The sequence below is a fragment of the Orycteropus afer genome, unplaced genomic scaffold (genome assembly GCF_000298275.1).
Source record: "Orycteropus afer afer isolate SDZICR_OR568_19922 unplaced genomic scaffold, OryAfe1.0 scaffold00894, whole genome shotgun sequence".
Taxonomy (NCBI): Eukaryota; Metazoa; Chordata; class Mammalia; order Tubulidentata; family Orycteropodidae; genus Orycteropus; species Orycteropus afer.
Window position 1 is genome coordinate 235,562 of NW_006922481.1, and position 17,664 is coordinate 253,225.

General features: G+C 43.7%; 1 protein-coding gene across 1 annotated transcript in view; it reads right to left on the minus strand.

Moving 5' to 3' along the window:
* Positions 1–4,225: 4,225 nt before the first annotated feature.
* The window catches only part of FKBP9 (FKBP prolyl isomerase 9), a 71,913-nt gene continuing 58,474 nt past the window's right edge, over positions 4,226–17,664 (minus strand). Inside the window, exons 7-10 of the mRNA XM_007958247.2 lie at positions 16,486–16,672; positions 9,080–9,225; positions 6,793–6,956; positions 4,226–4,402 (exon numbers count right to left, since the gene is read on the minus strand). Of these exons, the coding sequence (XP_007956438.2) occupies positions 4,226–4,402; positions 6,793–6,956; positions 9,080–9,225; positions 16,486–16,672 (674 nt within the window). The remainder of the gene's footprint in view (positions 4,403–6,792; positions 6,957–9,079; positions 9,226–16,485; positions 16,673–17,664) is intronic.

The following is a 17,664-nucleotide window of genomic DNA, read 5'->3' on the forward strand; positions in this document are numbered from 1 at the left end:
TTAACTACTGAGCCACCAGAGCTCCTGATTTCCAAACAGGTCATGCCCTAACAAGGCACAATGATTAGGACTTCAGCATATCTCAAGTTTCTACTGCTGCTGTAAGAGAAATACCACAAATGGATGGCTTTAACAAACAAATTTATTCTCTCACAATTTGTTATGTGCCGTCGAGTCGGACCCGACTCGTAGCAACCCCTCCTTGGGTTTCCAAGGCAATATCACTATGGAAGTAGATTGCCCAACCTTCCTTCCGAGGAGTGGCTGGTGGGTTTGAACCACCAGCCTTCTGGTTAGCAGTCAAGTGCCTTAGGCACTGTGCTACCAGAGCTCCTTCTCACAATTTAGGAGGGTAGAAGTCTAAATTCAGGGCACCAGCTCTAGAGGAAGGTTTCCCTCTGTTGGCTCTGGGGGAAGGTCCTTGTCTCCTTTCAACATCGGTGAGCTTGGCATCCCTTGTAGATCTCCAATGGCATCCATCACTCCCTGGGTCTAGGAGGCTCCCAATGCAGGGACCCTGGGTCTAAAGGACATGCTCCACTCCTGGCTCTTCTTTCTTGGTGGCAGTAATTACCTCTCATCTCTGCTTGCTTATTTAATCTCTTTTATATCTCAAAAGAGATTGTCTCAAGATACAATTTAATCCTGTAGATTTCATCCAACCTCATTAACATCACAGATGTTAGGATTTACAACACAGAGGATAATTACATCAGATCAGCATGGAGGATAATTACCTAATTACTGAGAATCATGGCCTAGCCAAAGTGACACATTTTGGGGGGAGAGGGAACACAATTCAATCCATAACAGTATCTTTTTGAGGGACACATTCAATTCATAGCAAACGGAGACCCAGGGTGACTCCTGTGGCTGATGAGATTACTTTGTTCCCATATGTCTTTGGGACACAAAAGCCATCACAGTTTCTCTTCCTTGTGACCTTAAATATCCTGATTCACTTCCCCAGTTACACTTTCCCTCTCACATCCTCACTAACCAAGGCAGGCAGACACTTGTTTCCACCCATCACTTCATAAGCCCTTTGCTCAGTCTATCTCGGGGTAGCAGGGAGGTGTCCAACAACCACGTTGGTTGGCTTGGATGGAATACAGGGCAGCAGCAGCCAGGAAGGGACAGGCCTTTCTTTTACCTCCCAAAAGCAAAGAGTAAACAAGAACATTTGCTTTTTAAAACAATGATGTGTAGCTCAATTGGCATAATATACTACACGAAACATTGTTCCACCTCCTACTTTGGCGAGTAGCGACTGGGATCTTAAAAGCTTGGAAGCAGCCATCTAGATGCAATGATGGGTCTCTCCTCCTCCAGAGCAAAAAGAATGAAGAAAACCAAAGATTCTTGGAGAGAATTAGTCCTAGCCACTGGTACATGCGATCCTCAGCCTACATGACTATGAGACCAGAAGAACTAGATGATGCCCACCTACCACTGTCAGCCACTCAGAGGGGGATCTATATAGGAGATCCTGGATAGAGAGGGAGAACAATGTGGAACAAAACTCAAAATCATTTGGGAAAGAGAAAGTGGGGGGGACCAGGTTTGCTGGTCTGATAGACTCTGGTAGAACCACTGAGACTATGGCCCCCAGCTGCCCTTCAGGTCTAGAACTGAACCCATACTTGTGGCTTCCTGCCAAACAAAAGATAGGCATATGAGTTAAACATTTACCTGAGGTAAATAAACTCCTTGGAGAGAACAATCATGGAAAAAGAAGGGCTGTGTATGCACAGGGAGAAAGCTCAGGGGACAGGAGTGCATGGAGGCATGGACACAGGGAAGATGTAACTATTGGGAGGAAGTGGGAGGGGAGCTGTTACATTGGGGTAAATTGTAGTTAATGTCATGAGACAATGTGTGTGTGAGCTGCTGTATGGAAAGTGAATTTGCTCTGTAAACTTTCACCCAAATCACAATTAAAAAAAAAGAAAGATGTGTATGTGTGTACATACATATATGTGGTTATGTATGTGACCTCATATGGCAGAGTAGAACTGCCCCATAGAGTTTCTAGACTATAATCTTGATGTGAACAGATCACCAGGCCTTTATCCCTCAGAGCTGCTGGGTGGATATGAACTGGTAACCTTTCAGTTAGCAGCCGAGCACTTAACCTTTGTGCCATAGATAGAGACAGAGATAATCCCCGGGGGTAGTGCACATAATGTGTTCACTGCTAACTGAAAGGTTGGAAGTTCAAGCCTGTCCAGAAGTGCCTCAGAAGAAGGGCCTGGTGATCTACGTCTGAAAAATCAGCCATTGAAAACTCTGTGCCGCACAGCTCTACTCTGACACACGAGGTCACCATGAATCAGAACTGTTCATATACACACATATACATAATACATGTATGTGTGTGTATCACACACACACACACACACACATTCCCCCCTCCATTCCCTTATGTGCCAGTTACTCTCCATTTGCTCCCACTCCAACCCCTACCTTGGATTCATTCTCCACCTTTGTGCCCCAAAAGGCTGACCTCTGAGAGAACTCTAGCACCTTGGGTACTTTTCATTCTGGCACCTGGTTGCATTCAGCCAATGGCAGCCAGTGGTAGTGAACAGAGTGGAACAACAGAGAGGTTGGGGTATTTCTTTCCTCACTCCTTCCCTGCTTCAGAGCTAGCTAGCCACAGTTCTAGGGCTGGCTGTGTCCATCTACGGCTCTCTCAAAGTGAATCCTGCTTTTCCCCCACCCTTACCCCATCAGGCCCAGGAGTAGTAACTGCTTCCTTCTGTGGCTGGCCAATATCACTGTCACTGGTTCCTCACTATGAACCCTAACCCCTATCTCTGTAAATAGTCCCTTCACTTCTTTTCTGAAATCCCGTATGAGGCACCTTCTTTTTCCTTCCAGCACTGACATTACAACCCTGTATACCATCCAACATGCTGTGTCCAATTAAATGCAATTCAGTCTTGTCAAGTTTTCATTAAAGGGATTCTGAGTGCATAATACATTTTCATGGGAACTTCTCAGCCTTCAAATAAAACACCACAAAGCCAGATGATACAATTCAATATTTTATGTAAGAAAAGATCACTTTTCCAACATTTTTTCCACTGGATGAGTGCACAGTATTTGCATGAACTATCTCAGGGCTACATCAGTAAAAATCATTTAAATTAGTAAAACAAATCTGCTTTGAAAAGGAAAAATCTTGGATGACTTCAGGGTAAGTGCCACCACCACTTGGGAACAGAGGCCATAAGACAGCACTATGGGAACAGGCAGGCAGGGATTGTCCTTGTTTTCCTATGGCAGAGAGAAGGCCTCACCTTTTCCAGGTCACAAATGAATGGCAGAAAAATGTCACCTTGTTGATCCCTCAGGTGCTCACTTGCTGGGGGCTACATGTCTGTCTGTGCCACAGTGAAATCCTCTGTTGACTTGGTGCAGCCCAGCCAGCAGCCTCCTGTGTCTGTCTAATCAAACCCATTCAGGACGAGGAGAGTGCTGTATGGGACACAGCAATGTAAGTAAGAGAGAGTCAAGCAGATGATCTATGTGGCAGATGTAGGATCAAATTCTCTGCTGTGGTCCAAGACCCCCTTTGTTTGGGCCCCTGGTTTTTCTGTCCAGGAGGCTCTTAACCTCAAAGTCACACTGGCAACTGGAGAACCAAAAAGGGGTGTGATTAACTAGAAAAGCAAAATCTGCCACTGGAGAGGCCAGGCATCACCAGAGCCTTTTACCACTGCTGACAAAGCCCACGCAGTTGCTTTCTGGGAATCCTGCTAGACAGGCCTTTTGTCATCCCTGTCCATCTGGAGAATACTTTTAAAACACTAGCAAGATAATAACAATAACAAAAGGTAACCCTCTTTACATATACACCCACTTTTTTCTGTCCCATTCAAGATGGTTTTAACTTCTGTATGACACTATTTTCTTCTAATAACATGACCCAGAAGGCTCACAAAGCAATGTGGGGTTGGCAGTGCAGCCTTTTCCATACTTGACATGTCCCATGCTAAGGCATTTCACACTGATTTTGTTTAGTGTTCTTGGCAGCTGGCCTAAAATTCTCACCCTGTGTATCAACCCGGCCCTGATGTATGCACCAGGTACAATGTGACCCATCTACTGCTTACTAATGATGCGCCTTCTGAGAGACCCTCACACCTCACTGGGCATTCTGCCACAACAGGTGGCATGGTGTCATGCTCTCCCTGGCACCAACTGGCCCGTGTTGAGTTTAGAGCTCATCATGTTTGGTCTCCTGGTCTTTCAGCTTAAACTCCTCCACTGTGACCTTTCCGTCTCCATTCCTGTCCTGGTTGGTGAACATATTCTTCACGATCATGTCAGCATCAAAACCAGGTGCGAGCTTCCCTTTACCAGATGCCACCTGGGCGTGAATGTACTCCGAGAACTGGAGAGAGAAAGGGAACGGGATAGACATGAGATACAGCTGCCTGAGAAGGCTGAGCACAGGGCCCGAGACAGAGCAGCCTGAGGTGGAGGGAGCTGAAATCTGCATCTCAACTAACAAAACAGACACAATCTTCTTGTGAGCTACCTACACAACCTGGGTTTTTCCTCCAGCGCACACTACAGCAGCTGCTGCTGAGTCAACTCTGACTCATGGTGACCGTGTGTGTTTCAGTGTGGAACTGTGCTCCTCAGGATTTTCAATGGCTGATTTCTTAAATGTAGATTGCCAAGTCTTTCTTCCGAGGCACCTCTGGGTGGATTCTAACCTCTAAACTTCAGTTTAGCGCATTAACTGTTCGCCCCACCCAGGGACTTTGTCTCCATATGCAGTTTGAAAATGTCAAGAGCTCTTAGGATCCAGACAGCCAATTCATAGGAGCCATTTGAGCTATCCCTTCTTTCCACCAAAGCCTGACCTATCCCCCCAACCTCCAACCACTCTGGCCTCTGAAAACATTGCTGGATCCATCCACTCATGCATTCATTCACTTCTGGATACAATAAAAACTTACTGCATGTCTATTATGTGCCAGGCACTATCCTAGATTCTTGGGATAGATGTATCAATAAACGAACAGAATAAACATCTTGCCCTTGTAGCACTTACCTTCTAGTGGGAAAGACAGAAAACTAAAAATGAACACAATAAATAAGTAAATAATATGTTAAGTTAGTGAAATGCTGCAGAAAAATGAAAAAGTAGAGCCAGGTCAGATAGATCAAGAGTTCAGGTGGGGAATGGGTTGAAGCATTAAACTGGGTGGTCAGGATAAACCTGAGAGAAAAAGGGAGACTTGTGGAAAGGCTTGAGGAAGTGAGGGAAGGAGCCAAGCAGGTCGTTATCTGAGGGAACAATCTGCTGAGCAGAGAGTACAGCTGGTGCAAAGGCCCAAGATGGGCATATGCCTGGTGTGTCCAGAGAACAGCAAAGGAAGGGTGAGGATGGGCAGAGTGAGCAAGAGGGTTAATAGGCAGAGGTTACAGCAAGCAGACTGTGGAGGGTTTGACAAACCCTGTAAGGACTGTAAGGACTTCAGAAATGGGGAGCCCCTGACGGGCTCTGAGAACACTCTGCCTGCTATGCAGGGCAGGGGTGAAAGCAGAAAGATCTGTAAAGTGGCTACCGCAGTCATCCAGGTGAGAGAGGATGGGCTCTGGACTAGGATGGTATGGAGTGGAGATGGAGAGAAGTGATCAGATTCTGGATGGATTCTCAAGGGACAGCCAGGATCATGTCCTGATGGATTTTAAACAGTGTGCTCTCAGTTACTAAACCTAAAGGCTGGCAGTTCAGACTCACCCAGCAGCACTGCAAAGAAAGGCCTGGTGGTCTGCTTCTGTGGAGATTACAGCCAAGAAAACTCCACAGAGCAGTTTTCTCCCACAGTGCCACTGGGTGGGTCTGAACCACCAACATTTTGATTAATAGTCGAATGCAAACCATTTCTACCACCCAGGTCCTGGGCAGGAGGCAGGGAAGGGATATGTGCGAATAGTGTACTTTCTGATCGATTTTTCTGTAAACTTCAAAGTACTCTAAAAAATAAAGTCTTAATTTAAAAGAGAAACAGGACAACATTGGGAGGAGAGTAACTGAAGATAAAGAGGACAGACAATTCTTTTGAGGTTTTGCAAAGAAATGAAAGAACTGGATAAAGGCACCAAGAGAAGAAGAAGTAATAGCATGTTCGTATGCTAATATGAATGAGCAGATGGGGGAAATCCAGTAGATAGGGGAGAAAGGGAGAAGGCTGGAACAATGTCCTTGAAGGAGCACATGTGGAACAGGCAGAGATTGGGATTCACCAGGACTGTGTCCACACAAAAGACTCTACTGTCCAGTGCCATGAAGGGTACAGGAGAAACAACATGGAACTAGATGATCAAGACAGGGGTGTGTATCCTGGCTCAAAGCACTGAACAGCTGTGTGAACCCAGGCAAGTCACTTACCTCCTTGTACACTTTCTTCTTCTGAAAAATAGTTGTGATTCTGTGGTTGACAGGGCTGAACGATACACTGCCTAGGAGAACACTCAGCACAACGCAAACACTCCATGAGCACCAGTACTGGGAAATGGGTCCAGATGGATGTGCCCTCAGATCATTCCCTACACTCACTGGAGGCTCTGTTTCTCCAAGGAGGTAGTGTGAACTTTGATTTAGAGTGTATGCGTATTGGGTGCATGAGTATGTTGGCTGTCATCACCACAATGCAGCACTGCTGTCCTCACTCTGAGAAGCCTTCACATTCAGAATGGGCCCCATGGCCCAACAAGGGGAAGCTCCATGGGCTCTTTTAGTCCCACTTTCCTTCAAAAGCCAATTACCTCATCGAGAAGGACCTCTCCGTTGCCATCCTTGTCAATTTCTTCAAAGAGGTTAGGTGAAACTTCATCATTCCATATGAACATGTACCCCTCCGGAAGGCCCGCCACCAGCTCCAGCAGCTCAATGTCAAACACCAGCACAGCACTGCCAGGGACTTCTCCATCTGCCATGCCACAGGGTGAGGGTGAGGGAAGTAGTGTTAGCATCCACAGCACAAAGGTGAGACCCATCTCAATCACCCTTTCCCTCATCTAGAGTCCTAGTTGCCTAATGAATGGCAGCTGTTTCTTATGAAAGTAAAAAAAAAAATTAACTAGGCACATAGTTTCTCCAAACTGTTCATAGTGACCCATTTATGAGTCATGAAATCAGTATGGGGGTGGTTAGGAATAGAATAGAATAGATCAGGGTGCACTGTGCATAGAAAAGAAAGGCACTGGTTCATGAAACCTGCTTCATAATGTGTATACAACTAAATGTGTATGTATCAGGCCTTCAAACTGGTTCACTACTGGGCAATGCAGCAAAATCAGAATAGACATGAATTTGTAAAATGTGAGCGTACTGGAACAGTAATCAGAATGAGAAAAATTGTAGGTTGTAGCCCTGGAATAGTATATTTGGAAGAGGCATAGTGAGCCTTTTCAGGAGACTAACGCTGGATCATTGCCAGGAGTATGGAGCATGACACACTTTCAAAGCAGTGTGGTCAGCCCCCATCTTTGAGGCAGGCACTGTTGTTTCCAACTCTGCCTGTCAAGAGTTTTGGTTGTCAAGAGATTTGGATGCTATGCAGTGCACATGTTGCCCTTTTTTTCTAAGAGGGAGATTATGTTTCTAGTAGGGTGTCAACTCATAATTTTTCTCATTCTGGTACATCCACATTTTACAAATTCTGGTCCACCCCACATTCACTTCTTTAGTCATGACTGAACAAGGAAGAACCGTTTACAAAAATAAAATAATAAAATATATTCACCTTGCTCTCCTAAAGTCTTGCACACACACACACACACACACACACAAAAAAAACCTGGTTGTAAGCCCTGGTATATATATAAAGTGTACATTTATGTACAATACAGACTTGGATGATTAAATGATTCCTTGCCATGTTTCTGATGAAAAAATTTTGAAAGCCACTAGTTTAGACTACAATGGTAGAACTTCTTGCTACATCTAACTGCAGAATTTTAAGAATAATACAACATACCTTAAAATGATGACCAAAGATATGACTTAAATACAAATTAAAGAACCATATAGAGTCCAAAAAGTCATCAATAAATAAATGTAATATATATTATTTAAAATTATTATTACGTTGCAGTTTATTTATTTCTTATATATAATTAAAATATAAATCACAGGAGGAGTCTTAAAAGATACACAACACAATTTTTAGAGGGTTTCTTATGTGATTGGCAGGGGGACCAGATAATGCTTTTTACAATGATTTTAAGACAGTCCAACGTGCCAATGGTTTTTTACAAATTAGCACTTTCTGTCTCCTCTATCTCTATACAGACAGCAGTATAAAAGTGCTGAAAAGAAGGGATTCCAAAATCCCCCAAGTGAAGGGTTCATTCTGGCCAAAATCATAAAGTAAAACATAAGTAACAGCTGTGAGGGCAAGGTAAAGCCATTATTTCCAGAACTAAAAATTAATCATTTCCAAAAGGAAATCTTCTTGGAGAGCTTACAGGCAGAGAACAAGGGAAATAACAAAAGCCTATAGCATTCTGTGATCCCAGGAAGTAGTTACAGAAGGAAGTGCCTGACCTCACCCAGAGAAATCACTTGGAAATAGATGTTTCCCAGAGAGAGATTTGAAGCTCCCAGGTTTATTTCACTGAAACCCTTTCTTTCTCAAGAGGTCACCAGGGCATTAACATAACCCACTAACCAAACCCACTACCATTGAGTCAATGCTTCCAACTCACAGCAACACTACTGGACAGAGTAGAACTGCCCACAGAGTTTCTAAGGTTGTAAATCTTTACAAACAGACTGCCTCATCCTTCTCCCGCTGAGCAGCTTGTGGGTTTGAACCACTGACCTTGTGGTTAGCAGCCCAATGCTTTAACCATAGTGCCACCAGAGTCCTGAATTCACTGGACTCTTTAAACAGAAATGCTAAATGCTTAAAAAAAATTAAAATCATAAACTCTGATGGTTTAAAATGAAAAAAGTATATTGTACTTCTAAATATGATACCCCCAAAGGCACACAATTCAAATGGGGAATGTGCCCCAACACCTTTTAATACTGCTTCCACTTACTCACCTACACCAGCCTCCCCATAGCCCAGGTGGGGTGGAATGATCACCGTTCGTTTCTCTCCAACACACATCTCCCTGAGACCCATATCCATTCCCAACACGACTTGTCCAGATCCCAAAACAATATTATACGTTTTGCCTAAATTCCACCTGAAAATAAAACAAAACAATGCCTGATTAGGTCATTAACTCATTAGTACTTCAGAGTATTGTCGAGAGAAGAACAATATCCCATCAGTGGTATTTCTGCCAAAGATGCATCATCTCTGTATCATAAGGAACATTCTGCATGATAATCAGCCTATAATCTTCAAAGGTGTCAAGGTCATGAAAATCAAGAAAGGCTGAGGAGCTGGCCCAGAGTGGAGGAGCACACTGGAATGGGATCTTTTTGCTGTAAAGGACCTTATGAGACTATCTGGAAAATTTTAAGTGGAGTTTGAGGATTAGATGGTAGTAATGTTACTTCCTGATTTTAATGGCTGTATTGAGTTATGATAAGGTTTTTATAGGCTAATTTTCAGAAACAGATCGCCAGGCCTTTCTTCCTAGTCTTGGTATAGAAGGTCCATTGAAACCTGTCCACCATGGGTGTCGCAGTTAACATTGTTGTCAATTTGGCTGGGCCTGGTTGAGTGGCTGGGCAGCTGGAGGTAGTTATTCCCCATGATGAGACTGGTAATCAGCTCCATGGTGGAATCTACTGTGAGCAGCTGAGCACTTGCTTTAATGATGTGGTCTGCTGCTTGTATATAAGGAGAAGCTTTGGGATTGGTCTTTAGCCTTTTGGCACACTTGAACCCTCCATGTAGCCAAGCCATTGTTCAACAGCCTGCCATGCCCTACTGATCTTGAGACTTCATTTGGACTTGAATTCATGGCCCGCCATGTTGTTTGGTAACATTGGGACTGTGCCTTTTTACTTGTTACCTTGGGCTTGTCAGCCTCAGCAGCCAGCAGCTTAGTGAAGAAAAGCTTCCAGTTTCAGGGGGCTGGGAGCAGGAGGCAGAGCTGAAGCCCAAGGTTGAGGGGCTTTCACCCAGCCCCTAGAGCCTGGCACTTTGAACTCAGACTTACAGCCTCCAAAACTGTAAGAGAATAAACTCCTATTTGTTCAAGCCATTCCCATCTGTGGTATATTTTCTGTTAGAGGAGCAAAATAGTAACCAAAACAATGGGTAACCCTGCTGGTATCTGAAACACCACTGGCATAACTTCCACCATCATAACTACATGCAACCCACCACTGTATGACAAACTGAAAAAACACTGTAAGAGAATGTTTGTTTTTGTATGAAATGCACACTAAAGCATTCAAGGGGGATGGGGCATCATGTTGGCAATCTGCTCTTCAATGATTTAGGGGAAAACAGTTCTTTACGCTGGTCTTGTAAATTTTCTCTGTGTTTGTTCCAGAGATTCTTTTGGTCAATGTTTGAGTCAGGGATTTTCATGAGAATTTTTTTAATAGAGAGCCTCAGTCAGGGGTGGATTACTTAATAAGCAAGGTAAGCACAGGCTTACTTGTGCTTACTTACTAATCAGTAGTGAGTAATTTTACACGCGTGAAGTAACTGATCGCTTAATGAGGGTCATAGTTTTGACTACTCTTGATTGCCACGGTCCCCAGGGAATCCAGATAATAAAAGCTGGCTCTGATAGCTCAGTCACTACTGAAAATAAACCCATGGCATTCCTATCACTTTTTTCCTGAAGGCAAATCATAGGTATGTTCTTCAGTGCTGCAGTGTAGTGAATTACTCGGTATGGCTTTTCTAGCCATAGTCTTTGTAACTCCCACCGGATTACTGGGTGGGACCATGTAAATAAGGTGTGTAGAACTCTGATGTTGGGATTGGTTAGTTTTGTCACTCTGCCAGGCTTAAAACAAGCTCTTCTACAGGGAAGGAAGGAGCTCTGGTAATGTAGTGGCTAAGGATTTGACTGCTAATCAGAAGGCTGGCGGTTCAAACACATCAGCCACTCCTCAGAAGGGAAGCTGGGGAATCTACCTCTGCAGTGATATCGCCTCGGAAACCCAAGGAGGGGTGGCTATCAGTCAGATCTGACTCAACAGCAGTGAGCTGCGCTGCGTACAGGGAGGGAGGGTATCTCACTGCCATCAAGACAGAAGAGCTAGAGATGAAGTGTCCTTGGACCCAAGATCCCTGAGATGGACCTTCTTGACAGACTTGACCTGGCAGAGAACTGGCTGAGAAACCAAGAGGCACGAGACAGCGTGACAGGCTTACCTAGCCACAGAGTGAGAAAGCTGAGTGCTCTTGGGCAGGAGGCTTGCTGACGGAGTGGGGTACACCTAGATGTACCTATTGGCAGAGCTAAAAGAGCTTTGTAACATTTGCCTAAGCAGGGCAGAGGCCAGGCAGAGAGGGCCAGAGAGGCACCCCTGAGGGCATAGCAGAGGGAAGACTGTCCTGACTGAAGAACTGTATCCTGAGAATTTTCCTGACCCTGAGTTGTAGCCTGTTACTTCCCTAATAAGACCCCATAATTGTGAGTATTGTATGTGAGTTCTGTGTAGCCACTGAACGAATTATCCAACCCAGCAGGGAAGTAGTAAGTGCCAAGGGAGGGACAGCTGGTGTCAGAATTGGTAAAAAGGCTGGAGGGTGTTGGCATGTCTGGCCTCACAGGAATAAGCCTTGGGCTGTTGATGGTGATTCTATCTCCCTCTTGTGAAGTTAGAGGTCAGAAGATGCTGTTTCCCTGCCCTTGCAAATGCCAAGAGCCCCCTGCTGTCCACCACTAGGAAGCAAAGTGGAAGGGAAGGCCCATTGGGCCAAATACCTTCCCAGCCTTCCCTATGCCCAGGACCACAGCCTGTTTTCCTCCTTAAGCTGGTTCCCAGGACCAGGGTAGTTCTCTGGGACCAGCAAACCAAAACAAGGTTTGCATTTGTTCTACTTGGCACAGGATGCCTTTGGCCCACGGCCTGAGGGTGGGTGCCCTCTTTTGTCCCTCCCCATACACAATCCCTCCTCTGTTTGCAGCACAGAAGCTCTCACTCTGTCCTTCTCCAGAGGCTAGCCACTGGACCTCCCAGGGGACTACTCAGTTTCAGTCTTACGGAATATTCAAGAACTCATTTAGTTACCAAATAATGAACATTTGTTTTTCCTCTCGGAGGCCAGTTTAAACACATACTAAGAAAGGCCTCCAAGCAAACAATTTGTTTGCAAGTGTCACCTCTGAAAATCCATTAATTTTTTTCCCTCAGTCACCCATCTATTTTTATTTTCTCTCATTCTTCTCATTCCTTCTGCACTCTTCCCAGCTTCCTATCCACTCTAGGCTTCCAGCTTCCTGTCTGTACCTCCGCCCTCTCTGGCTCCTGGCCCACATGGCTATCAATCCTCTCAGCCCTGAGAGTTGCAGTGCCAACAGCAACATCTGCGGTGTTATTTATAGTACTCATACGGGCTCAAGGTGGGACTGGGTCACATCTCTAGAAGCGGCTCCTCCCCCACACGCAGGTAGGCAGGTGCTGCCACATTTCCTATTACACAGAAGAAACCAGCAAGGATACCCAAGATGATGCTGATTTCATGTAACACAAATGACTTTCAAGGTACAAAATGGCGTCCATGATCAGAGGAGCCCTCCATCACTTGGCTCTCGCAAGCTTTGGAAGAATGCTGTGCATTCATCGTGACTAATGTAATTGATAGCTCTAAATTGCACACCTGAAAAATGTTGAATTGGCAAATGTTCTGTTATAAAGTATATATATTTTTTACAACAGTGTAAGAAAAAAAATGCTATGAATCTACCACACACACATCTGAAGGCAGGAAGACAGTCCCCCCAGCCCTACATGCAAAGGATTTCCTGAGCCCATGGGAAGGAATTCCTTTGTTCATTTTCCACCGTCACTTCCCCTTTTCACAGCCTCAAGAGCACCGGACAGTAATATAAACATTAACAACAGCAATGACAGCAAGCCACTGCCCATATAGGCTATATTCTAGCCTTTGGGGCCATTTTTGCAAGCAAAAGCTCACTTGACCCTCAAACCAGCTACAGACCATGCTTCGTCCCCACTCCCCTCCACATGCTTCTATCCAATAGCTGGTGGTTGGGATTTCTTTACAAGGAGATTTGTTGTAAGCCAAGCAAAACCCCAAACCTGTGGCCACTGAGGCAATTCCAACTCCTAGTGACCCTGGAGGACAGAGTAGAACTGCCTCATACTATTTCCAAAGCTGTAATCTTTACAGAGGGAGCTCTGGTAGCATAGTGGCTAAGGCACTTGACTGCTAACCAGAAGGCTGGCGGTTCAAACCCACCAGCCACTCCTCGGAAGGAAGATGGGGCAATCTACTTCCGTAGTGATACTGCCTCGGAAACCCAAGGAGGGGTCGCTATGAGTCAGGTCTGACTCGATGACACATAACAACATAATCTTTACAGAAGCAGACTGACACATCGTTTTCATGCAGAGCAGCTGGTGAGTTTCAACTACCAACCTTTCAATTAGCAGCCAAACACTTTAACCATTATGCCACCAAGGCTCCTTATATTACAGCAATATAAAGAAAGGCTAAGAAGGTTCTTTCCCAAGGAAAAGAATATTGTATTAATTTAAAGACACATCTGAAGATTTAGATGCATAAGAACTACAGCTTCCTTTATATGTATCATGTATGATACTAGTTTATACTGTTGATCTCTATTTCATATATTTCAGAACATACCTTAATCAGTTAATATTTATACAATGCTTCTTTTGTGGTACAGTCTATGTTAAATGTAGGGAATAGAAAGATGAATAAACACTTTGGGTGTCCTCAAGGTATTAGACCAGCAACAGATAGAAAAAAACTAAATAACTAAAATACAGGTAATACAAAAAGTTTTATGGACCTGTATACCAATTTTCATTGCAGCATTACTCACAAAAGCCAAAAGATTATTGTGCAAACACCCTAAATGCCCATCAACAGAGGAATGGGAAAACGAAATGGGATATATACATACAAAGAAATATTATTCCACCATAAAAAGGAATGAAGTTCTAATACATGCTACAATGTGAGTAAACACTGAACACATTACACAAAATGACACATAGCATGTGATCTCATTTATACAAAACATCAAGAATAGACAAACGCACAGAGACAGGGAGTAGACTAGTGGTTACCAGAGTTGAGGAGGAATGGTTAAGGAGTTAATGCTTAATGGGCATACAGTTCCTGTTTAAGGTGATGAACAGTTTTGGAAACAAATAGTAGTGATGGCTGCACATCATTGTGAGTGTAACTAATGCCACTGGATGGTGTGCTGGCGATAACTGAGATGGTAAATTTTATGTTATACAGGTAGTTCCCGACTAACTACAGGGTTCTGTTCAGAGGATGCCATTGTTAGTTGGTTCTGATGTTAGTCAAATACCTTATTGTTTTTTTAGTTTTGTTTTATTATTGTTTTTTATTGTGTCTTTATAAATCCAATCTTTATCTGTCTTTGGGGGTTAACATGAGCAAATTATGAGCTGCAACCCTGTACATAGTACATATTAATAATGATAAGATGTACACAAAACACAAACAAAAAATGGATGGTCGTAAGTGCCGTTCGTTATGGCCTGAATATGTCATTAAGCTGGGGACTACATGTATATGTTTTACCACCAGAAAGAAAGAAAAAGTTATGAGACTACCAAAGTAGGAGTAGTTGATCCTTCCCAGGAATTAAGGAAAGCTTTTGAGAAAAGGAAGGACATTTAAGCCAGAAAAGAAGATGGCTAGATGGAAGGTAGACTAGAGAGACAGGGTGCAACAACAGTGCATAGCCAGCACCGCTGTACGTGGTGGCCCTGGGAGGCAGAAGAAGGGTCCCAGCAGGAGATAAGACTGGTGAGGCAGAATGGAGCCACGCAAGGAGCACCTCAAGTGACAGACTAAGAGTTTGGACTTTACCTATGGGTGTTTTTATTTTTATTTTTTTTAATTTTTATGGTATATATATATATATATATATATATATATATTGCCATTTCAACCATTTTTACATGTCTAATTCAATGAAGACTAAGATGTATCTAACCCAAACTGTGGTATTTTCAATAGCTTCATATGCATGTGAAAGCTGGACAATGAATAAGGAACATCAAAGAAGAGTTGATGCCTTTGATTTGTGGTGTTAGCAAAGAATACTGAAAATACCATGGACTGCCAGAGGAACAAACAAATCTGTCCTGGAAGTAGTGTAGCCAGAATGCTCCTTAGAAGTGAGATTGGCCAGACCTTGTCTCACCTACTTTGGTCATGTTGTTAGAAAGGACCATTCCCTGCAGAAGGATATCATGCTTGGTAAAGTAGGGGGTCAGGGAAAAGGGGGAAGACCCTCAGCAACATGGACTGCTACAGTGGCTGCAACAACAGGCTCAAGTATAGCGAGGACTGTGAGGATGGCGCAGGACCAAGCAGTGTTTTGTTCTGTTGTACCCAGAATCACTCTGAGTAGGAGTTGATGTGATGGCACCTGTGATAGGTGGAGCTGTGTGTCAACTTGGCTGGACCACAATTCTGTGTGGTTTAAGCAATTGTGATGCGGATTATTCCCATGATGGGATCAGATGTATATGTTTTGAGCAGCCAATCCGTTGAAAGGGAGTTTCCCCTGGGGTGTTGCTTGCTTCCAGTATATTTATGGACATCCTGGGAAAAGAGACACTCTCCTGTGGATCGGGATTCTGTTGTGCTGCCTACAACAGTCCATGAGTGAACAATCTACCATTTGGCCTGGAGATCTTGGATTCGTCATTCATTGGAGTCAAAAGCCAATATGCTGCCTGCCAACTTTGAGCTCCTCAGCCCCTGCAGCTGCATGAGTCGGAAAAAGACTCCAGCTTGACGTCTGATCCAAGAACTTGGGACTTGCGAGCATCTATAAGTGTGTGAGCCATTTTCCAAAGATAAATTTCTCTTTCTCTCTCTCTCTCCATAAGCTTTACTGGTTTTGCTTCTCTAGAGAGCCCAGTGTAACACAGCACCTAACAACAACAACAATTCAGTGACATTTATTATATTCACCGTGTTGTAGAATTATCACCACTACCAGTTTTCAAATTTTTTCTCATTCTTAATAGAAAGAAATTCAGTGTCCCTTGTGGGTTCGTTTTTAAAAAGGGAAGTTATATGAAGTGATCTGTTTTTCAGAAAGAAAATTTTCACAGGGTTAGAAGTGACCTGGAGCACAGTTACCATTAATAGGTAACTCTCTGAATAATGCACCTGAGCAGTGATGAAGACTTAAGCCCCACAATGGGGAAGGAACAGAGATGAGAGAAGCTCTTAACCAGTATTTGATGAAAAGAAAAGGAGAATCATGGGAAAACACAACTTTCAGCCACCAAGCTCCCACACCGTTCCCAGGTGACCTTACGTGGAGTCCAGTAGAGTCCCATCCAGAAGGGAGGCATTGTAGTGATACTTGAGGTAATCCCCCTTCTTACTCAGCACTGAACAGTCAGGGGGCTTGTAGTGGGAGGTGATGCTAATGGAGTCTGAGGGGTTGTGGAAGTCAATCACGTGGATGTCAAAGACCAGCACAGCTGAGCCAGGGATATTCCCTAAAGGACAGACGTGGTGAATTAGTGAATGAAGCCTCCAAGCAGCAGCATATATTGTCTCCTTACATCTGTGTTCACAGCCTCCAGCAAGCAACACGGGGACCCAGATACAGAATCCTAGAGAATAGTAGGGGAATAGAACTGGAAGAGCCTTTAAAAGTTACCTAGTCCTCATTGACAGATGAGAAAACTGAAACATGAATTTGCCCAGAGTCACACAGCCAGTTAGGAGCAGAGTTTGGATTAAAATTGAAGACTATGGGCTGTTACCCTATGGAATCATTGAACCTAAAAATTCATGGCTAAATTCATCACAGATGAGGAAACCAAAGCTCAGCCAAATTAACGCTCACCCACCAGAAGTAAGAGGTGAATGAGAAAATAATCTGTAGAGTGAAATTCACCCAAGAGGACCAAAAAAAAAAACAAAAAACAAAAACAAAAACAAAAAAACAAAAAACCACCTAATATAAACTTCATAAGGGGAAAATACTAGGCAAAATTGGCACATATATACCCCTTATTATAGTTCACAATGTGCTTTTACAGTATATTCTATTTGTTCTACACAAAATTACTAAAATTCTTTTCTACCACCTTCATTTTTTTAAAATATCTTACATTGGAATCATGTTTACAAAAGTATTTCCACATACATGTATCTCATTACATACCTGCAATAACCTTGTGAGGTTGGTGTTACTTACCATACACCAGGCTCAACAAACACTGCATGAATTTAACAACAGCTTTTCAGAGAGTGGGGGAGAGCTTACACATATGCATCAGTTGTAACAAACACACCCCAGGCCATCTCAGGTAAGTTTCTGTTCGCTGCGGTGGAGCTGGCCCTAACTCATGACAACCCCTGTGTAACAGGAACCGATGCCTGTGCTACCTAGGGTTTCACTGACTGTATGAAAGGGAACAGATCACTGGGCCTTTCTTAAAAGATGCCTATGGGTGGCCTTGAACCTCCAATCTTTCTGTTA